Source organism: Furipterus horrens, unplaced genomic scaffold, assembly GCF_987537825.1.
Source record: "Furipterus horrens unplaced genomic scaffold, mFurHor1.1.pri manual_scaffold_10, whole genome shotgun sequence".
In the NCBI taxonomy this organism is placed as follows: domain Eukaryota; kingdom Metazoa; phylum Chordata; class Mammalia; order Chiroptera; family Furipteridae; genus Furipterus; species Furipterus horrens.
Genome location: NW_028327180.1, coordinates 55,946,027 through 55,969,000, shown reverse-complemented (window position 1 = coordinate 55,969,000; position 22,974 = coordinate 55,946,027). Strand labels below are relative to the sequence as shown.

The 22,974-nt window shown below is 50.9% G+C and overlaps 1 protein-coding gene across 1 annotated transcript; it reads left to right on the top strand.

The window, feature by feature from the left end:
- The first annotated feature begins 9,963 nt into the window (after positions 1 to 9,963).
- On the top strand, positions 9,964 to 14,202 carry CCL25 (C-C motif chemokine ligand 25). Its single transcript, XM_090289025.1, has 4 exons — positions 9,964 to 10,165; positions 12,550 to 12,667; positions 12,763 to 13,574; positions 13,803 to 14,202. Exons 1-3 carry the CDS (start codon positions 9,982 to 9,984, stop codon positions 12,896 to 12,898), a joined length of 438 nt encoding a protein of 145 aa, XP_090145151.1. The 5' UTR covers positions 9,964 to 9,981; the 3' UTR covers positions 12,899 to 13,574; positions 13,803 to 14,202.
- Positions 14,203 to 22,974: the final 8,772 nt, after the last annotated feature.

Sequence of the window (22,974 nt, the reverse complement as noted above, 5' to 3'; positions counted from 1 at the left end):
TCGGGGTCTCGCTCTCGCTCTCATGTGCTCCCTCCACGTGGCTTGGTGAAGGGGCCTTCTCCATGTGGCTTGGAGAAGGGGTCTCCAGGCTGCTTTAAGAGGCTCTCGCGATGCAGTTTTGAGAAGGAGAGAAGATCCACGCGGTTTGCAGGAAGAAGGCAGTTTGCAAGGAGGCTGAGAATCCAGGTGGTTCTGCATTGAGAGCTGGAGGGCACCACAGCACAGAAAGGACCTCCCCAATCAGATTGAATGATTGGCAGCTGCTGGTAAAGCTGAACTGTGTTTGGAAAGTAGGGAAACGGTTTCTCTGACTTTCCTAAAACTAGCCTGGTTTGGAAGGGGGGGAGGCAAGGATATGTGTTTGTGGGTGTTTTAAAGAGCATAAGACTTAACAACAGAAATCCGCAAATAACTAAATCTATATAACTGTTAAATAAACAATTCTTTTTCTTTTCACTAAACTCTGGTATTGAGAGTTATAATTTTGGCGGCGGGCAATCGGGCCCCTAACTAAAGAGCCTGTGGGTTTGTTTTCAACTGGAGCAGCCCAGGGGTTCTGTAACAATTTGGCGACCCAGATGGGACATTAATAATTGCCCGTGGCAGGTCGACCCCCTTGAGAGACACCTTCTGAGGGCGCCGACCGCCTAAGCACGCCAGTGTGGTGAAAAGAAAATAGAACTGAGAAGGGATTAGAGAAGTAAGATTGTTTGCTAAAAAATTATTTCTGAGCATTTCTGAAATAATGGCATTGTGGATACTAGATTTGTTTGTCCGGTTAGGAGAATTCCTGGAAGTAATAGAATTATGGATGCCTGAGTGGTACATATGTTTTCTGGTCCTTGGGATTTTTTTGGTTATAGCCATTAGCATGTATGTCTGGGTTAATAAAAGCAGTTCTGGGCAAGTCCCTGATGGCAGCCCACTGGAGAGAATTTTGGAAAATTGGGATATGTACTGTCGTTATCCTATGACTAAGAAAATATTAATTTATTACTGTAACACTATTTGGCCTGAGTATGTTCTGGGTGGTAAGAAAAGGTGGCCTGTGAATGGTTCTCTGAATTACCTTGTGATTAATCAATTAAAGGGGTACTGTCTGCAATCGGGAAATTGGGAAGATGTTTATTATCTAAATGCATTTGTAGAGTTGCATAATAAGACCTTAGCAGAAATGGAGGCCCAAATGGTGCAGAGGAAAAAGGAGATCTCAAAACCTTTTCCTGAGAGTCAAACGCCGGAAGAAAGGTCCTGAGAGTCAAACGCCGGAAGAAAGGGAAAATGAGGAAGTAGCCCTCTTTAACTCTCTAAATCCGGGAGACAAAGGCCCTAATTTGGCGCCAAGCCAGGCACAGGTGGGAGTAGTTCAGGAGGCCATAGCTTCCGCAGCAGTGGCTCCACCTCCTCTGCAGGTGGCCCAGGCTTCCGGGGCGGCGGTTCCTGTGGCGCAGCACCCTCTGCAGGCGGCCGCAGCTCCTGCAACGCCAGTGGCGACGGCACAGCACCCTCTGCAGGTGGAGGCTGCTTTCACCATACCACCTCCAGAGATGGAAGTGGCTTCTGCAGTGCCCGCCCTTTTGCAAACTCAAGGGACTTCTCTTGCACCATCCTTTTTGGAGCCAGCCTCTGAAGTGACTGCAAAGTCAATGACTCCACCCTTACAGGAGGAGGAGTGGGTCTCCCCCGCCAGAACCCGCCAAGGAACTCAGTATAGTCAGGGGGCCTCCCAATTTGGAGCAAGCCAATTCCCTCTACGGCAGTACCCAATAGGTGGAATAAATCAGCAAGGCCAGTCCTCTGGCTACTATTGGGCCCATACTCCATTTTCCACTTCAGATTTGCTAAATTGGAAAAATTCTAACTCCTCATATAGGGAAGATCCTCAGAAAATGGCAGAGCTTGTTGCCTCCATTTTTGCCACTCATAACCCGAACTGGGCAGATGTACAGACTCTCCTAAATATTCTTCTAACTGGGGATGAGAGGCGACTGGTTACAAGTAAGGCTAATGAAGAGGCTCAGCGTCTCCATGGAGAGGATCCCCATGGGACCCCCGACCCAACTGTGACAATTCCTTGGACAGAGCCTAACTGGAACCCAAATGGTGGAGGCCTAGTTCCTTTGAAACACTACAGGAAGTGTATATTGGAAGGACTTAGAGAAGGGGTACCCAAGCCAAAAAGCCTAAATATGGTACAGACTATTCAGCAAAAACCAGATGAGGATCCTTCTGAGTTCTTAGAGAGGATCTATCAAGCCTATAGAAAGTACACTGATGTTGATCCACAGGCACAAGAGAACTTAAGAATGGTGAACATGACATTTATTGGGCAGAGTGCCCCAGATATTAGACGGAAACTCCAGCATATAGATGGGGTATTAGGAATGAGTCCCTCTCAGTTAGTGGACATCGCATTTAAAGTTTACCATGCAAGGGGAGTAGAAAAGAGAAGACAGGACCTGATGTTCTTTAAAACAGGCTGGAGAGGCCAGAGGAAGAAACAGGACCCTAAAGAGAGGAGGAAAGAGCCATTGGGCAAGGACCAGTGTGCCTATTGCAGAAAGAAGGGCCATTGGAAAAATGAGTGTCCAAATCGTAAGACGGGAAGTAGAAATGAAAACCCTTGCACCCATTCGGACCTGGGGACAGAGTCTTACTGAAGACCTGGAAGACGCAAGGTCCCGAACAGCAGCTGGCTGAACAATGGACTGGTCCCTATGATGTTTTGCTAACAACACATGCTTCACTGAAGCTGGTAGGAATCAAGTCCTGGATACACCACACACGGGTAAAACGAGCACCGCCTGAGGAGGACACAGACCCTGCTGCTGTGACTGACACCAAAAGGGAAAGTTGGACCTGTACTCCAGAAGAAGATTTGAAATTACTCTTTCGAAAAAAAGGACAGTGAACTGAAACACAGATTAAAAGTGTTTCTTTTGCTTTAGGCATGTGCTTGCAAATCTAGGGAATTTTAGCTGCCAAATACTGAGTTTGGGTAGAGTCCTTTACAGTGTGGAAAAGAATTGGAAATGGGTTATGGTTAAATCTGAATGGGTAAACATATAGAAAGGTTGTGAAAGTTTTTAAACCTGGGAAAAGGGAAACCTCAACTACTTGTGGTCTAATTGTATGGTTACTGTACCTCTGTATTGGCATGTAGCCATTGGGGACCTATGAAAGGTCATTTGGAATTCCCTGTGTTGGCATTTAGCCTTGGGACCTATGAAAGGTCATTTGGAATTCCCTGTGTTGGCATTTAGCCTTGGGACCTATGAAAGATCATTTGGAATTTCCTGAGTTGGCATTTAACCTTGGGACCTATGAAAGGTCGTTTGGAATTCCCTGTGTTGGCATTTAGCCATTGGGGACCTATGAAAGGTCATTTGGAATTCCCTGTGTTGGGATTGGCATTTAGCCATTGGGGACCTATGAAAGGTCATTTGGAATTCCCTGTATTGGTTTGGCATTAGCCACTGGAGACCTATGTAAGGTCTAGAATTCTCTGAGGCCTAGGAAGGGTCTGGAATTCTCTGTATTGCTACTGGCCATATAATCTGAAAGGAAAATTGAGGTTTCCCAGAGAAAGTTAAGAAAACTTCACATGTAGGAAAGTGAACAAAAGAAAGTATAAGGCATGGAAATGCAATTTTGGGAATATTAGAAGGACAAGGATTTTCCTTCACACTGTGTATTTTTCTCCTACCTGATCCCTCCAAAATTTGGCAATTTAAAGGAGTAAGTAATTACGTTAGGTTTCTTTGCATAAAACTAAAAAGACCAGTTGTTAATGAAGGTATTGTTAACCAAGACTTTGACTGGAATGACATGCCTGAAGGAGGCATGCTTAGGCTCTGGTTGTTACCAGAAAGCTCTGAGGAACTGGACTTTACTTTTGAAGCTAAGGAAAGCCCAGAAGGGAAAAGGCCTGACACCTTGGTTGGTTGTGTGGTTCATGGCAGTCTTTCCAGGGAAGGAACGAAGGTTGCTTTCCTGAAAGATGGCTAGAAAGAACCTTAAGGCACAATGGAAAACCCAAAGGACTTGGGAAAGCAGGTGTTTGCAGGCGAGGCTGAATGGCAGGTGTGTGGCTCAGCTTCTGTGCCCTGATGGGCGGACTAAAGTCAACATGAAGGTTCCTTGTGTAAGTTCCAGCAAAGTAAACTTAAAGATCATATGTGATCAATCACTGCTGCTCTTGTTGTTTTTATGCAAATGAACAGGCTAAATTAAAACTGGACTTAATGCAGCCCTTTACTGACAAGGAGGGTGATCTTAAGGAGAAAAATCATGACTTAAGGAAAATTGCAATGCTCAGTGCAGCTAACTGTCTATAAAGTTTGTTTTTCATTTGAAAGTTAAACCAAGTCTGTGACATTATAAAGGATGCTTTATTTACAGGCAAGAAGAATGTCAAGTGCCTTGCAACTGGATGTCTTCCCAATAAGACAGTCTCTCAAATTAAGAGACTGGTTTGTGAATTGTGTTGTGTGAATTAACGTGTATGTTCTTTCTGTTTTCATAGGGCATAAGCCTATGATCTCTACCTGAGTGATTATCTGTACATATAGGCCTCACTTAAGAAGCCCATCTGCATTGCCACCTCCTGAGACTTAACGGTTTGGCTGAACTAAGTGGTTGAGTTGGTGAAGTATGGGGTGGTCTGCGGGCTTCACTTTAAAACCGGTTTCTTTTCTGTCCTAATGGCTTGGACAGAAAGGACCCAGAGGTCTGAGAGGGGGGAAATCCAAAATTTATACCCCTCAGCCCAAGCTAAGTATAGTGGGCAAAAGGGCTTTGGACAGGTGTGACATGCCCTGCACACCTTCCTCCAAAGAAGCCATTTCTTTTTTTCTAATGTGGGACATTGAAAAATTAATCCCTGCCTTTTGTATATAGTAGTTATAGGTTGAATTGTTTTTTTTAACCCTGTTGCCAAATCTGTTGCCCTCAGAATATGACAAGAATGCCAGCTTGTCCAGCAGTACCAGCCCTTGGAAACCAAGCATGCTGCTACCCAGGAATAGCCAACTGACCTGGACTCTGCAAGATTCTTCCCCATGTGGGAAGGGCACCCTCCCCTACATCCCCACTCTTATTAGGGATTTCTAGACCCAAGGGTAGGTAGGACGACGATCATGTCCAGCAGGAAGCAGTTAGAGGAGCATGAGACCTTCGCCCATTGTCCTTTATAAGATTATAAAGGGTCTTAGTCTGAAAGGGGGGAAACTGTTACAGAAACAGGGGAGTCCAAAAATCCCCAGAGTTTGCTGCTGGGGGATGGGGAGAAGTAAGCAGCTTTCAAATGCTTCCACATGCCTGAGGCTGGTGGCTACTGTCTTTCTTATGCAAATGGCTTTAATGCATCCAAAACCTCAGGCAGATGGGAGGAGTCTTGAACCAGGGGACGGTATAGAAAGCACACAGAGCCTACGTAAGGGTCTGTGAATGGTCAGAACTGTTTGCAACGCCCACTGCGTCAGATGACGCAGTCAGGGATATATAGGCAGCTGCAGACATTTTAGCTCAGACTCTCTCTGGCTCTCGCTCTCTGGCTCGCACTCTCGCTCTGGCGCTCTGACTCGCTCTTGGACTCGGGCTCTCACTCGCACTCTGGCTCTCGCTCTCTGGCTCGCGCTCTCGCTCTGGCGCTCAGACTCTCGTTCTCTGACTCGGGCTCTCACTCGTGCTCTCGCTCTGGCTCGCGCGCTCTCTCGCACGCTCGCTCTCGTGTGCTCCCTCCACGTGGCTTGGTGAAGGGGCCTTCTCCATGTGGCTTGGAGAAGGGGTCTCCAGGCTGCTTTAAGAGGCTCTCGCGATGCAGTTTTGAGAAGGAGAGAAGATCCACGCGGTTTGCAGGAAGAAGGCAGTTTGCAAGGAGGCTGAGAATCCAAGTGGTTCTGCATTGAGAGCTGGAGGGCACCACAGCACAGAAAGGACCTCCCCAATCAGATTGAATGATTGGCAGCTGCTGGTAAAGCTGAACTGTGTTTGGAAAGTAGGGAAACGGTTTCTCTGACTTTCCTAAAACTAGCCTGGTTTGGAAGGGGGGGAGGCAAGGATATGTGTTTGTGGGTATTTTAAAGAGCATAAGACTTAACAACAGAAATCCGCAAATAACTAAATCTATATAACTGTTAAATAAACAATTCTTTTTCTTTTCACCAAACTCTGGTATTGAGAGTTATAATTTTGGCGGCGGGCAATCGGGCCCCTAACTAAAGAGCCCGTGGGTTTGTTTTCAACTGGAGCAGCCCAGGGGTTCTGTAACACTTTTGCTGTTAAGGACGATGCTCAATCCACTGAGCTACACCGACTATGGCTAGGACCTTCTATCTTTTTTACTACTTGAGCCAGCCCCCAGCTAAGTGCCTGACATACAGAAAGTGCTTGATAAGTGCTGAATGAATGAGATAACAAGTGGCCCAACACAGGTGTCCAGTGAGAATCAGTGGCATCCTTGTCATCTTTTATGTCTGGGACATATCTGCTTCCTTACTGCCATCACCCCCCAGGGCTGATATGTAAGAGTCGCCCAGAAAATCAGTGTGGAAGGAGGAATGGAGCTTAGCAGCTTCAAAGAGGTTCTCAGGACTGGATGGGACCCTCTCCTCAGGGCCTGCCACCCTCCCTTCTCAAGCCCCTCTTGCCCAAGCTCCAGCCTGTCCTGGCCTGGCCCCCACAAATCCAGTAAGAGCAGGAGAAGCACAAGAATTGAGGCCAAGGCCAAAACCAGTGCCAATAGCCTGAGTTTCCCCCCACCCATCAGTGTGGCTGCTCCCTGAACACAGAAGTGGTTGGTTAGCCTGGGGAGGGAAACCCCTCAAAGCTGGCCTTGCAGGAGGGACCAGGGCCAACCACATTGGAAGCACAGTAAAAAGGGTCACACAGGGACAATCTGTAAAACAAGTCCCTGAAAGTCAGCCCAGTGGCTGGCAAGGCATCGCTTTCTCCCCCTCCTTCCAGTTGCTGTGAATCTGTACCAGAGCAAGAGGCAGCTGGGATCACAGGAATCCAGGTCCAGCAGACAGGACACTTGTCTCCCCAAGAGATGCATGATGATAGGCAGAAGGGGAGAGAAGGGCCCCTGGCTGCTTTTCTCAGAGGCCACCTGAGCTGATGGGACCTTGATGCACTGAGGTTCAGCAGAGCTGTAGGCAGCACCTGGGGATGAGGGGGATCTGATATGCAAACGCAACTGCAGAAGGACCCCTACTTTAGCCTTCATCCAGTGGTACTTCCCCCATATCCTTTTAAAAAATATTTTATTCATTTTATTTTTTTTTAGAGAAAGGGGAAGGGAAGGAGAAAGAGGGGGAGAGAAACAGCAATATGAGAGAGAAACATTGATCAGCGGCCTCTTGCAAGAGCCCTAACTGGGACTGAACCTGCAACCCAGGCTTTTGTCCTGACTGGGAATTGAACCCCTAGCAACTGAGCCACACCGATCAGGGTATTTGCTCAGTATCTTTCCTGATGACCCGTAGGCCGCTGCTCAACGTTCCTTCCCCTTTAGGGAGGGGACTGTCCCCCTTTCCTTCACAGTATTTAAGAAAAGTTGATTTTCCTGGTCAAAAACAGGGGAATAACTTGGCCTCCCTGACCTTCGTCTTCTCTGTAAAGTGGGCCAACATTGAGTGCCTGTGAGGGTCCTCAAGCAGAGAAATAAGCGAGAGCCATTCGTCTCAGCCTGCAGAGGAGCTCACTCCAGAGGGGGCGAGAGGCCGGTGCTTCCCCCCCACAGAGACCACTGCCCACCCTGCTCTGCGGAAGGGCCGCGGGTGTACGCCCACCAGCGGTGCTTTCCGCGTGGTGCCTCCCAGGGTGGAGCCGGGCGCCAACTGCCCTGCAGGCCCTGGGGTGCAGTCAATCCTGAGTTTGGCTCAACTCAAGGCCGAAGGCCGTCCTAGCAGCCCCACTGTCAGGCCTGGTGACCAGGAAGCAGGAGGAGGCTCTGCGCACAGCTGTGCTCATGCCACACAAGTTGAAAAGAGGGTCCCCTGATGCAGGCAGCTGTGGGAACGTCAGAGGCCTCCCCTCTCTCGGTTCAGCCTGGACCTGACCGTGAGGAGGTGGCCCTGCTCGTACTCGAAGTGTTCAGTCAGGGTCTCGCCTCCCTGGACATACTGTCTTCCGCCCGGACATCTGGGTCCTGAGCGGGGTCCAAGAACGCGCCATCCCTATCTGCTTTGCGCTGGTTCTTCGACCTCTGGGGCCCTCCTGTTAAGGCTGAGGTGGAACAAATCGTGAGAGGCAGTGGAAGCGGGAAGGGGGACTCGCTCGCCCAAGACCTCCTCTTGGCCTCTGCGGACCTGAGGAGCTGACTGGGGCAGCGGGCCAGAGGCGGGCCCGGGCTCGCCACGCCGCGTCCCCAAGCCCGCAGCCACGCGGAGCCGCGTTGCGGCCAAGCCTCAACCACCTGGGGACAGCCACAGCCGAGGATGGGGAGGGGCGAGGCGGGGCGGGCCGTAATCCCCACCCCTCCTAAGCCCCACCCAGAAAGCCCCCGCCTACCTACAAGCCCCCAGGTTAAGTTCCACCGATAGCCTCACCCCTGGAACAATACAAAGCCGCGTGCCCAGTGCCAAGTTCCAACCAGCCTGAACTCGGCCTAGAGCAGTGGGCAAGGAGACTCCATCACTGGCTCCTAGTGCAGCAGGAGAGATGAAAAAGGGGTACAGGCTGTTATAAACTCCCGGATTGGTCTACAGGGAAACGAAAAGTTAGAAGCAATGAGCTGCGAGTTTTCTGCAGCGCTCCCTTTCCTCTACCTAGCCCAGCTTTCCGCAATCCCTGTTCAGGCTGGGCTTCAGGACCCAAGAAAGAAGAAATGCCTACTAGATGATTTGATTCTTGCTGGGGTGGCTGCTTGGGGCTCCCGACTGATTTTTCTTTCAAAACCAGAGCATTTCTTTGTTGTGGATAATAGTTTTATTGAGATTATTCTCAAGATAATATTGGGGAAAATTCATATGCGTACATTGCACCATTGCAAGTGAACCATTCTGCGGTGTTTACTGTATTCTCAGCATCACTTGGCCATCGCCACTATCTAATTTCAGAACAAAAAACAAAACAAAAAAACTCTTTTGCACTCATTCCTCATTGTCCCCTCCTCCCAGCCCATCACAACCACTAATTTCACTTTCTTTTTCTATAGATTTGCTTGTTCTCAACACAAGGGCATTTCTGTGACATAAATAACCCCATTGGGTGGGAAGAGAGAAAACCAGGGTGAAGCCAGGGCCCCAGGAGATCAGGTGGCTTGGGAGTGGGGAGCACAGGTGAAGTCTCTTCTTTGGGCTCTAGGCAGCCTGAGACCTGTCCACGGGAAGCTGCCCAGGTGTTTGGCAGGAGAGGGAATAGAAGGAGGAGAAAGAATCTTTGGGGAGAAAGCAGGGTTCTGGCTGAGAGGCCTGGGATGGGGGAGGAAGGGGAGGGGAGTCACAGGGTGGCCAGCCTTCAAGCGGCCTGGTCAAGGTCAAGGCCAGGCTGTCCTTTTGCATCCAACTTTCAGTCTCTTATTGCCAAGGGGGAGCCAACCCACTGTCTGTTCCATATCTGAATAGTTAGTTGAGGGAGACATTGTTTCTTGATTTGGGTCCTCTTGTCACTAGTTGCCTCCAACTCCCTCCAGGTGTGCCCTGATCTTAGATAGGGGAGCTAGAAAGAAAACGAAGGAAAAGAGAGGAGGGTGGGGCAGGAGGGAGAAGTCCGGAAGTGGAGCGGGAGAGAAGAGCAGATGAGGAAAAAGTAGGAGGGTGAAGGAGGGCGGGTAGTGGCAGGGTGGGGCTCCATCTATAAAGTGGGGAAGCCTGTGGGCTAGTGGACATATGCTCCAGAGTCACCAGGAACCCCACAGGCTTTGGTAAGTGCCCCATCTCCCATCCCACCGTAACTGAGACCAGCAGCTGGTTTCTCAGGAAAGACTTGTCCTCATCCTGTGCTGCCCATCTTTCTTGCAGAGGGCCCTGGCTTGAGATGGGGATGGGGGCGGTGTTCCCAGTGCTACTACTGTCCATGGGTGGTGCTCCTCTCCCCACTACCTCCCCTGTTATCCCTCAAGTCTCAGGAGGAGGACCAGTCTACACCATGAACCTGTGGCTCCTGGCCTGCCTGGTGACCTGCCTCATGGGCACCTGGGCCCCCACTCTCCAAGCTCAAGGTACTGTCTTGGGCCATACCTATCCCCCTCCCCATCCATCCTTCTGTGTGTCCTCCCCATTTACCCATCCCCTCCTCCAGAAGCCTGAGCCTGGCTCCACCATTGAATTAGACTGACAGCTACCCTGCCCCCAGGCATGCAGAAAATCCTGGCATCTGTGCAGCTCCTTCAGGCTGCAATGTCTCTGTGGTGCCTCCACCACAGTCCAAGATCTATATTCCCAGCAGGGACTCCAGGTGGCCCAGGGAATGTGGGGGCAGAGGGTGGCTCTCAGTGGTGGCCTAGCCCCTTACCATCAGGGACACACTGCAGTGACCTGACCCTGCAGAGCCCCGGAGACTAGCAGGAATGGGTCCCCACCCTGGCTTCCCCCAACCTGGGCTTACTGTGTGGTCAGGCTGAGAGTCACTACTCAGCCTTCATGGACACCACTTCGCTCATCTGCAAAGTGAGGCTCTGAATTCCTCTGCAGAGAGGGGCCGTGAAGATCCAATAGGCTGATGTCTGCAGAACTTTTGACCTAGTAGCTGCCAGAAACAACAATAATTACCATTACTGTTATTAATAGAAAATTCCTTCCCTCCTCTCTCTAGATTAGGCATTTGAGGGTTTGGTGACTAAGAGCCAATTCTGGGCATGCAGTGACCCAGGCCAGGAGCCACACCACTGTGTCCTCCATTCCAGTGAACCCAGCAGCTGGCAGGGCAGAGGTCCCATAGCTCTGCCTGCCTGCCCCACCCACCCCTCACCAGCTCTGAGGCCCTCTCCTGGCCCCTAGGAGAACTTAGCCTTTGCCCCTGACAGGGCTGGGCTTCGTTCCCATTGTCCCGCTATCAGAGGTCTATTCCAGGAGCCAGGCCAAGCCCTGGCCCTTTGATCCTTGGGGCAGAGTGGCCCCCAGCCCCAGGAACTGCCTGCCTGACAGTGTAGCCCAGGGTCCATCTGACTCTGCTGGCCTTTGCTCCCTGGGGTCACTCAAGCCCTCGCCCTTACTGCTCCCTTCCATTGTGCACTCTACCAGGATTCAGTCACGGTCCTGCAGGGGCACATAGAAGAACAGATCCAAGAGGACTCTGAAGGCCTCTGTGCATCTCTTGCATCAGTTCATCCTCTGCTTCCAGACCCTTTGGCACCAGCACCTCCTCTGAGCACCTCCCCTCCTGGCCCCTGAGCTTCCTTCCCCCTCCCAGCATAGATCAATTTCCCCTTCTCCCAATAGTCCAGGACATCCCTAGTTGAAATAGGAAAAGTCGGTGTCCATGCTGCCTGTCATCACTAGCACCAATAAGTAGACACAAACTTACTTTTTATGGGCCCTTTATTCAGATGTCCAGCAATCTGAAAAGACAGTGAGTTATGTACCCTAAAAGACTCTTACATTTTATTTCAAGCCAGTCTTCTTTATAAGGAGGAAAAAATGTAGGTAAGAGGTTTGGAATTCAGGGGGGAAATGTAGGTAAGAGATTTGGAGCTCAGAAGAAAGGCTAATCAGATAAAAACTGCAGTCTGGAAATTTCCTTAGCATCCTTTCATCGGCTGGCTGATGATTCTTAATCTGTGTCCTGGGCAGCGGGGATGTCTTTCCCTGGAGCACAATGGCTCAGATACCAGCTTGATTGCTTGCCATCCTCCTGGGGTGTAGAGGTGGAACTGCTTGTGGTCGCTGGAGCCAGGGTGGGTCACACCTTCAGCTCCTTAAACAATAGCTTTTTACATGCATTAAGTACTAAGCTTAAGTACACCATCGTCTCTCGAGACGGACGGCTGCCGACAATTGGAGCTCCCCCATCACAATGACTACACTGGTTCCAAGTTCCCTGTGTGTCCAAACATCTAGCTCTGAGTAGGAACTCTACATGCTTTTGTTCAACCAAGGGAGTAAATAAATGAGCAGAGACCTCCTGGTCTCTGGTCAGGTGACTCAGAGCAATCACTCTGAGGGTGACAGAGAGGCAACTGAGATAGACTGAGGTGGGGAAAGGCCAGCAGGAGCAGCGAGCCGGCCAGCCCACTCATTTTAGGAGGAGGGACTTAGATAGGAGTGGTGGGCTCTGGACCCTGCTCAGGATTCTGCACCTGCCCTCCTTGCCCTCCTTGCAGGAGTGGAAATGGTTTAGTTCCCCATTCATTTTGAGGTTCTGGGCCCTTCCCAGCCAGGTCCTTCAGGCCCTCTCCAATTTCTGCCAGCTGTCCTCATATCCAGGACCAAAGGTGAGCCACATGGCTTCCTCGTCACTTGGGCTGTCCTCAGCCTCCACAGGGCCTGGGACCATCATAGCCTATTTGCGGGTACCTGCATTGGTGACTGTGCCTGCACACACCATGCACATGCAGCCACACAGGCACACATAGAAGAGTGAGCCTGTGTGACCATGTGATTGCAGGCGTCTTTGAGGACTGCTGCCTGGCTTACAACAGCCCCATTAGGCTATCTGTGCTGCGGCACGCCCAGAGCTACTGGTGCCAGGATGTGAGCGGGGGCTGCAACCTGCCTGCTGTGATGTGAGTGGGACCGTGGGTGCTGCGGTGGGCAGGGGCTCACATATAACTTTTCTTCGTGCCCACACACTAACCTAACACCCCTCCCACCTGCACAGATTCCACTTCCCTCACAGAAAGATGAACGTGTGTGGGAACCCACAGGCTAGGTGGGTACAAAAAGGGATAAAGTTTCTGGATATGCGGAACAGAACGCATCACCAACGCACCTGGGAAACCTCCCAAGGTGAGTGAAACCCAAACTCAGCATCTAGGGAGCCTCCCCTCCCTGCTGCAGGCTCCTGAGTTTCTCAACTCCCAAGGAGGGGACTGCGGCCCTGCATGCTGACAGCTGCCCCCACCCCAAAGAAAGCCAGTTGCAGGGGAGTGGGAGACTGAGTGAATGAGCAGTTCTTTTAGTCAAAACACTTTCTTTTTCTTTAAAAAACATAATAATTTGTTTATTTGTTTGTTTATTTATTTATTTTTAGAGAGAGGGGAAAGGAGAAAAAGAGGGAGAGAAACATCACTGTGTGGTTGCCTCTCACTTGCGTCCCCAACTGGGGACCTGACGTGCAACCTAGTCATGTGTCCTGACTGGGAATTGAACCAGCGACACTTGGCTCACAGGCTGACGCTCAATCCACTGAGCCACAGCATAGTCAAAACACTTTCAATTGCCAGAGATGAAAAGTCAAGAAAATAGGACACTCGTGGGCTCCAATGATCAGCCAATAGCTTCAGGCTCGGCTGGATCAAGGTGCTCACAGGAATCTGGGAACCCCTTAACGACTTCTCTTCCAATCTTTCTGATAGGCTGTCACGCTCTGAGGAAGAAGTTAAGCTCTGGAACCTTCAAGTTCCCACAATCCTCACTCAGTCACCCCAGAAGCAGCAAGAACAGTCTCCCTCCCAGCACCAGCTAATCCAGGTAAGGACTCAGATCACATGGCCATCTCTGGGCTCATCTTGATGAGGGCTCATGAGGAGCCCAGACTGGGTCAAGGGACTTATCTTCAGGATGAAGAAGGGCTGGCTTTCTGGACAGCTCCACAGGCTCACATGGGAGGGTCCTAGGTGTCTGCACTGACCCAGCCCAGGGGGCCTCAGCTCCACTCTACTCACCATTATCACCTGTCCTCCCCAATCCCTCCTGCAGGATTGTGAGCCTGCACATCTCCGGGATCAACCAACACAAGATGAGCTGGAGCTCTCTACACCATGACCATTGCCCTGCAGACCCCCAGCCGCTCTACCCTCAGGCCAGCCCTGGTCTGTGCTGGTTCCCTCACCCTGCCACCACCTGCTCCTTAGGCAGCTGGAAGGAGGGAGCTGACCTCATTTCAAATCCCTTGTCTTCTTCAGCAACCAGAGCCAGCCGTGACTGATTCTTAGAGAACATCATTGAGATACATCATCCAACTGCAGTCTTTTGTCACTTACCCCAGGCCACACATGTTTCCCTCTGGGTGTCTGTGACACTCTAGTCCATCCATGGACACTAGTCCTGAACTTTCTTTCTTTTTTTTTTGTTTTAATAAACTTTTGGTGGGACATCATTTTTGTCTTTGTTACGTTTTATTATGGGGTACCAATCCCAACCTGTGCTGAATCCCACATGGTCCCCTCACTCCAGGAGAGCAGACAGCTCCAGGGCATGAGCTCTGGAGGTGCTAGATACAGGCCTGCATGCAAGTCCAGCTGGTGACCTTCAGCAAACCACTCACTCTCTTGCTGTCTCCTTCCTGGTTTATAAAGTGGGGGTCACATCCCTGCTCTGTCTGCCCAGTTCCTGGACCGCAGTGACTAGCTAATGGAAGAAGCCGCTGCAAGCTCGGATGGGTGCTCAGAAGCTCCTGATAAGATGGGTGAACCAGACCCTGGCCATGACTGAGTGCAGTGACTGTTCCACTGGAGGACAGGCTACACTTTGGGGTCCAGGTGACCACACAAACTTGATCCACCCAACTGTGCTGTCCTCAGGCAGCCTGTTTCCACCGTGACAGAGAATGTTCAGAGTAAAAAGCAAACGTACCATCTTGAGAGGACCAGAGGTAGGCTGGGGCCAGGGACCAGACTTGGAGGAACCTGGGTCACATCTAAGCCCCACTACACTATTGTGGGTGACCCAGGCAGATTCCACAAATTCTCTAAGCCTCAGTTCCCCCCACCCCCTATAAAATAGGGTAATACCACTGGCTGTCTCATACAAGTTTGTGGGGACTAAATACACTCCTGTGATGTTCACACACACACACATGCTGACCATGTGTTAACAGAATGAGAATCCCAGGTGTCAAACTCGTAGCTCTTACCCAGTCTGGAGGCAGGCAGGATGCGTAGTGGATGATGGCACAGCTGCACGACTTTGAACCTGGCTGTGCTACCTGAAACCTGTAGTCACCTTAGTCAAGTTGCTTGAATCTCTGAGCCTCAGTTTTCCAATCTGTAAAATGGGGATGAGGATAACTGCCTTATCCATGAAGTTGTAAGGAACAGGTCAATAATTGGAAAATATCTGGAACAGTGCCCAGTATATAGTACGTGGTCTGGAAACAGGAGCCACTTTCATTAGTATTGGTGGGCCCACGAGGGCTCAGTTGGTGCCAAATGCATGGGTCAGCAGTTGACAGAGCCTATCTGTGGACTGTGTCCTCACCCCCAGATGGAGGTGGTATCCACACACCGCTCACCTACATGCTTTCTCCTCAGAGCCCTGGGCTGTAGCCCATCCCTCCCACAGCCTCTGTCCTCTCGGGGTCTCCGGTTCTCCATGGCCCTCCCGCGTCTACTTCGAGAACGTGCGAAGGGGACAGATGTAACACAGAATAACTTTGTTGTTTCTCCACTTCTGATATAAAGCATCCTTAGAACCCTAGGGAACATGAACACAGCTGTGTGTCACCAACTTGGGCTAGGGCCCTGTGGGCCCTTCTGCTTGCAGGGATGAGCCACACACACCCCTCAGCCACTGTTCCTGTCCCACCTACCCCCTGGGGGTTGAGTCGTGGAGCAGTGCAGGAGGTTAGCCTGGGGGACCAGATACAATGAATCAGAGCCCTGCTTGAACCCACTGTTGGAGGTGAAGGTACAGGTGCAGGCACAGCTTCCAACTCCCTCCAGGAAAGACTGAGTATGGGGAGAGGCTCGCCTGGTGAGGTCACAGCATAGCGTGTCACTTTCTGAGTTTCAGGGTTCCACCTGGTCGGCCACTGCCACCAAAGATGGACCCTTACCAGTTCCAGAATCTCCCACCTCTGGAGAGGAGGACAGCATGGGGCCCTGAGGCCTTTAAGGCCCTGGCTTGTCACCAGGGGCTCCCTGTAGTGTAGTGAGCAGAGTTTCATTAGTTTCCCCAAAACCTCGTGGAATGAGGCAGGGGTTGGATGGTACCCAGGTGGTGAGTCTAGAGAGGCGGCTGAAGAAGAGGCCTGGGGCCAGGCTACAGTAGCTGAAGCCAAACCTTCAGCCACAAGGCCTGGAGCCCTGGTCCTGGCTGCCCCCCTGGCCAGGTGACCAAGGGCCCTGCCATACTCACCACCTCCAGTTGGTAGGTTCCAGGCCCTGGCCTTCGGTGCCTCAGCTGCAGGGAGCTGAGGCCACGGAGGTGTTGCATGAGGAAAAAACTTTGCTCATTGCTGTAGGCAATGACATAGCGGATGCCGCCTCCCAGACTCTCCAGCGCTGGCCGCAACTCCAGGATGTGCTTGGCCAGGCCCAGGCTTGAGGGCTTCAAGCCCAAGGTCAGTGGGGTCTCCAAGTCAAGGCTGGCCAGGATCACCTGGGGAGAAAGACCAGGTGGATGATGGTTAGAGGCTGGCAGAACTGGAATTCAGAGGGTAGGGAGCCATGGAGTCATGGCCAAGGGGAGCTTTTAGCCAAACTTTAGAGGAGGAAAACACAGAGCACCCTCTGCCCTTGATTTCTGTCTGGCCCCTCCACCCACAAAGATAATAGGCAGCTTGGGCTATAGACAGAGGGATGAAATTGGAGGCTGGTTCTCGGATGGAAAGCAGAGGGAAGGTAGGCAGCCAGTTTTATATGCTGACGCCAGACCCTTCGTCTCCGTGGAGGGGATTTAGTGAGATCGCTGCTGGTCTGGGCAGAGGAAATCAAGGATATGACCCTAGAGTCCTGGAGAGGGGGTCAGTTAAGACAGCACCAGGCCCCAGAGCCCTAAAGGGTCACTCAAAGGTGACTGAGCATGGCTGGAAATATAACCAAGGGCCTTGCAGCAGAAGTCAGCCTCGAGAGGACGCCAGACCTGACACAGTGAGAGAAACACAAGATCCAGCTGAGCCAGAGAGGAGTTGCCAGATAAGCTTTTCAGTTCCCAGAGGCCCACTGCACTTCCTGCCTCTGCACTCTTTGAGAGCCCTCTGTGTGCAGATGACAAACCTCCCTTTATCTGAGCTTCTGTGAGTGTGTTCTTGTCCCTGGCAGCCAGACAGGGCCCTAAGTCAGCCAGCGGCAATGGCAGGCTAACCAGGGCTGGGTGCCACATTCAATTCCACAGGAGGTTATCTGTGTTTTTTTTCTCCTTTGCTCTGAGCAGTGATGTTTGTGTTTTGCTTAATTGAAATGCTGCTGGGGTGTTTCTCTGTTGCATTGAAAGTGAAAGCTATTCCTGTTTCCCAACTCATTAGTTCAGGAGATTTGAGCCCTTCCCATTGTTTTGCACAGACATGTGCTCCTACAGACATCTACTGGCAGTCTGTGGGTATTGCAGGCACAGCTACAGAGCCCATCCCAGTAAGTTCAACCACTCCACTCAATCTGAGAACAAACAGTTGGTGACACAGTGGCAAACCCAATACACACAGGGTCCTGCCCTTGAAAAACTTACAGAAAATAATGGTAATAATGGAATAATATACAAAGCCACTGTTTTTCCCAACAAGAGATTAAAAAAAAAACTTAAGGGAAAAAAAGAGCAAAGTAATCCACTCATATTTAATCATATTAAAATCTCCTCAGACCCAACATCCCTATCCCACTTCTGCCTTCATTTCCCCCCACAGCATTTATCATGTATCAGATTTTATCATGTGTTATAAAATACAATGTTTTACTTAACTCTCATCTGTCTATTAGAGTATCAGCCCCTTGAGGGCAGGGACTTCTGAGTTTTTTTGTTCACTGTTGTTCCATTACTGTGCATGTGTTCAGAAAAATCTTTGGAATAAACAAGTTTGGTCCCAAATGTGGGCAGTTGTTTCTGTGATTTTTTTTGGAAATAACGTACAGGGGTGGTCTCAGAGGGTAGTGACTTCAAAGGGGTCTGGGATGCCTGGCCGTGAAGACCAAGGCTGCTGTAAAGAAAAGGCCATGTGGTCTAGCTGTGGAATCTCTGATCTGCCACTTTCGGGTTCTGCAACTTGACCATGTGACCTAACCTCTCCATTCCTCAGTTTGCTCTTTGCACAATGGAGATAGTGGCATCTACACCTCTCAAGGCTGTTGTAAACATTGAGAGGCCACATGTGCAGAGTGCCTGAAGTAGTGAGGGCATACAGTAGGTGGTTAATAAATGTTTAGCTTTCAGATCCCTTGGGGGATGGTGGCAAGGCATGCTAGTAGTGGCCTCTGGCACAAAATCACTGTCCTGCACAACCTGGGGTCAGGGTAATGGCCCTGTTTACCCCAGAGAGCCTCAAGGTAATCCAGCAGCTGACGAAGTGGAGGAAGGCCCAGGCAGGCACAACAACGTGGGGATAAGATGGGACACAGTCTTGTCTTCCCACCCTTGGCTTCTCCTTTGGCTGTCCCCACCACTGACCATGCCACCATGCCCAGTGCATTCCCCATGGCACCTGGCTGTCCCCATGCATGCTATGTTGTAGCTGACCATGAGGGGAGAGACCCTAGATCTTACACTCATAGCAGGCTTTGGGCAAGAGCAGTTCCTCTTAATCTGGAGTGTTCTGGGATCCAGGGCTGAAGCTCAGGCTGGAGACACAGTGCCTAAGCCAGGATGGAGGTAGGGAGGATGGGGCAGGCCTTCAGGGACAGGCCGAGGACCTCCCCAGCTATCCCCATATCCATTTGTAACCACGCTGCCCATGGACACAAGTGCTGTCATGCACATGTGCCAGTGTGTCTGTGCGTGCACCTTTCTAGGGCTGTGCATGCATCCTTGGCTTCCCTGGGTGGCAGTGTGAACCTGCACGCACACACGGTATATGATCATATCTGAATGTACCCAGGGGCATGTGCATGTACCAGCCTGCGTGCGTGCCGCAATGCTGATGTGTGCATACATGCATGTTGGATATATGTATGCACAAAGGTGCCTGGGCATGTCGGCATGGGTATGGGCCATGTGCATGTTTGAGTGTCATTAGACAAGTGTGCATCTTTCCCTGTGAACATGCAATCATGCAGGAGTGCCATGAGGACAATTATGCCACAGTGCATGTGAGCTTGTGTGTACACATCTATAGGTGCCACTGGAACTCTGTGCCCATTCTCTGTGCACATGTCTATATATGTGTGTACATGGACCCACACATGTGCACCCCACTCAAGCCCCTCACCCTTGCCCAGCTCGGAAGTAGCTTCAGGGGCAGCCACATAGGAAGCCACCAGGGGTGTTGGAGCAGCTGTAGCTACAGGGTCCCCCCCTGCACTGCACACTCATCCACATCTTGGCAGCCCCCCAGGGTCGGGTCAAAGTCAAAGCCAGAGGAACAGACACAGTGGAAGCTGCCCACTGTGTTGTGACAGGATGCTCTGCTGCAAGCCTCAGGCAACAGGACATATTCAATTACATCTGGTGGGGTGGGGAGAAGGGGCCAGCCTTCGCATCCCCCAGAGCCCTCCACCTGCAACACTCCCCTTCCACACTCAGCAATTCTTTCAGAGGCCAAGGTCAATATCAAAACCTCATTCAGCCTCCCCATGAGCCCCCGCCCTGCAATTCTCCTCCAAAGCATTCCTCAAAACTTCCCAGAAATCCTAAATGGTCTATAACAAGGTCTTTTCCCTCAGCACCGCTGGCATGTGTGACCGAATCGTTCTTGGGAGGAGAGCATCCTGGGCACTGTAGGGTGTTGAGCAGCATTCCTGACCCCCACCCACTCGATGCCAGAAGCACTCATTGCCCAGTTGTGACAACTACAGATGTCTCCAATACACTTCAAAGTGTGCACCAGGGGGCAAAATAGTCCCTAGTTGAGTAACACTGGCCTAATTAATCCCTGTTTCCTGGAGAGACTGGCCTAGAGCACAGGGATGGAATCTGTTTCTTGGCTCATGTCTGGTGCCAGTCAGGTCCTGGACAGACCATGGCTGAAGGAACGAATAAGGACAAAGAGGAGTAAGCAGCCTAAGAACAAGGAACTGGTAGCAGAGGCCACGGTCTGAGTGGTCCCCAGGGCCAAGCGCCACAGGTCAGATGGAAACCCACCTAAGGGGCAGGAGGAGGAGCTGGAGAAAAGGCAGTGCTGGTAAGGTGGCAGGAGACTGGGGACAGCTGCTTTACAGAGGCCACAAAAGGAGAGTGTCCAGAAGGGGAAGGCAGCAGGGTCCAGAGCAGAGGAGGTGAAGAAGTCGCGGGACAGCAGCCCCAACAATGACAACGGTCAAGTGATAGCCGGGGAAGGAAGGAAGAGAAGTGGTGAGGACAAGGCTGCCGTTAGGAGGGCCGAGAGCAGCAAAGGGAATCAGGCTATGGAGGAGGCTGAGGGGAGAAGGCTAGCCCCGCAGCCAACAGCCTCTGCAACAGCTCTGGCAAAGATGCAGCACCTGTGCCTCCATCCCATCACCCAGCCACGGCACACAGTGCTCATCCACCACAGCGAGTTCCCCCAGGGACCCCAAGCATCAGGTCGGTCCTTCTCAGCAGAGCCTTCAGGTCACCACTTCCTAAGACATGAACTTGAATTTTGTCAGGCTGGCTCTGCAGCCTGGACTCCCTGGCTGTAGGACATGTACTGTCTTCCAGGCTGGCCCGTCTGACCTTCAGGTAGCTGTGCTTGGCACAATATCCTGCAGGGAGATGGTTCTTAGCTGCCCACTGTAGGCGGGTTCTGGAAGGGGCCCCAGCTTCCTGCCAGCCCCCACCACTCACCAACACACTGGCTCCACTGGGAGTATGGGATGAAACCCTGGGGGCAGTTGTAGCGGTAGCCCCACAGCTCGTTCTGACAGCCGTGCTGGCAGCGATGGGGCCCGGTACATTCGTCCACGTCTTTAAGACAGGGAGGGACAGAGCGCTTGCCCAACATCCTTCAGGACCACCTCCCAGGCCTGGACTCTACCCGAGGCCCGGCTCGACCTCCACAGCCACGGCCTGAGTTGTCCAGGGTGAAACCTTGACTGCATTCACAGCTGAAGCTGCCTGAAGCATTGTGACAGCGTCCATGCGTGCCACAAAGGCCAGGTTGGGCCAAGCACTTGTCATTATCTACAGAGGACAGAGAACCGGCAGGGTCACTTGGTCATTAGGGGAAATATGTCAGGTATCATGATGCTGGGACTACCATCTGATCAATTGTGTGCTTTCGAGCAAGTCACTTACCCTCTCTGTGCCTGAGTTTCCCCCTCTGTGAAATGAAATGAGATCTGTAAGAGTTCCTACTTCAGAGAATTGCCACAAACATTTGAGATCACACACATAAAGGACTTCATATGAACCTCCTCTGTACCACTTCAAAGCTGTGTGATCGAGGGCTGCTAACTTACACTCTCTGCCTCAGTTTCCTTAGTGATAGCAGGCAGATAATAATACCCACTGTAAGAATGATGTCGCTCAGAGAACCAAAAGGAGGCTGCGAGCAGACAGAAAGAGGTTTATTGAGGGAATTAGCAAGCAGGGAGGAAGCCGTGTCGCGAATGGCCTGACTCGGGGGTCCTAGGGAAGGAGGGGCTGTTTTATAGGGGGAAGAAAAAAGAAACTATTGAATTCAGTCGTTAGATCGCAGCTGTGAGTCTAGGACTCATCAATGCCAAACGGAGCTCCGGCTGATGTACCCCACTATCATGGGAAACTCCCAGACAGCTGTAGGCGGGCGGGGGGAGGGGAGATGGCGTGGGAACCAAGGCTGTCATTCTAGCCTTTTTGTTTTAATAAAAAGAGGCAAGAGGTGGTGTGTGTTTTTTGGGGGGGTGGCAGAGACCAGTTGGGAGAGGGGTTGTCGAATCTCTGTTCTTCTATAATGACTTCCTGCTGAGTTAGGGAAGATGAGATGGGATTGATTGCTGGCCCAGGGTCATCTCTTACCACGGGTTGATATCTGAAAGATCTTAATAAGAGTACATTATGGACAGTAGAGGCTGTCATGGATTGGACCGTTTTCTTTTCTTTTTTTTTTTGGATTGCACCGTTTTCTGAATAAAGTTATCTAGCAGTTTGAGGAAGCAAGGGCCAAGGGCGAGGAATAATAGGAGGAGAAGCAATGGGGTTATGAGAGGCATTGGGATTGCTTTGAAGGGAGAGAAGTATGAGAGGAAGGTTTTAAATTAGGATTTTTTGTATGCCCATTCCCTAGCTTGGGCAATAATGTCAATGTGTTTTTTATGTGTGAATGTATGATGTGATAGGTATATTTGGAGTTAGTGTATACAGCGACATGACGATTTTTTGTAAGGGCCAAGGCCTACGTTAGGGTAATAAGTTATGCCTGTTGGGAAGAGGTATTGGAGGACAAGTGTCCTGACTTAATGATGGAGGTGAGGATAGTGATGACATATTATGCTTCTTTTCGGTCAACCTTGTAAGAGCTTTTTATCTATAAACCAGGATTTTACCTGGGGTAGAGGGGTGACTTGTATGTTGGGGAAGGGGTGTAGAAAGGAGAAGAGATGTTGAGCGTAGTCGTGGGTATGGTGTGGGAGTGGGGGAGGGGAAGTAATGAGGCAGGGTTGAGTGGGGGAGCTGATTTATGTAGGGAGATTTTGAGGATTTTGAAGTAGTTGGGCATGTAAGAACTGAATTCAGAAAGAGGAGGCTGCAGTGATGACCTGGTGTGTTTGTAGGCTGGAAATAGTATGAGAGGAGTGGACTGTTTACTTGGGCAAAGGGAATTAACTTAAGGGTTTTTTTGACTGAGAATTGCTGCTGCTGCTAACGCGCAGAGGCAGGCTGGCCACCCTAGGAAGAGGGTATTGAGTGGTTTGGAAAAATAGGCTATAACCCGTTGGTCTGGTCTATATTGCTGTACTAACAGCTCAAGAGTAAAGCTATTTTTTGTGTTGGTGTATAGGAGGAAAGGTTTATTTGAGTTCGGAAGGGCTAAGGCTGGGGCTTGACCAAGTGCTATTTTCAGTGTGGTGATAGGTTTTAAGGAGGGCTTGAGAGTTTTCTAGGGGTTTAGACAAGTTTCTAGCTG

Coding starts and splice junctions, on each gene's coding strand:
- CCL25 (XM_090289025.1), top strand. CDS start 9,982: ATGGGGATGGGGGCGGTGTTCCCAGTGCTACTACTGTCCATGGGTGGT. Junction 10,166..12,549: donor CCCCACTCTCCAAGCTCAAG/GTACTGTCTTGG, acceptor ATGTGATTGCAG/GCGTCTTTGAGGACTGCTGC. Junction 12,668..12,762: donor TGCAACCTGCCTGCTGTGAT/GTGAGTGGGACC, acceptor CCACCTGCACAG/ATTCCACTTCCCTCACAGAA.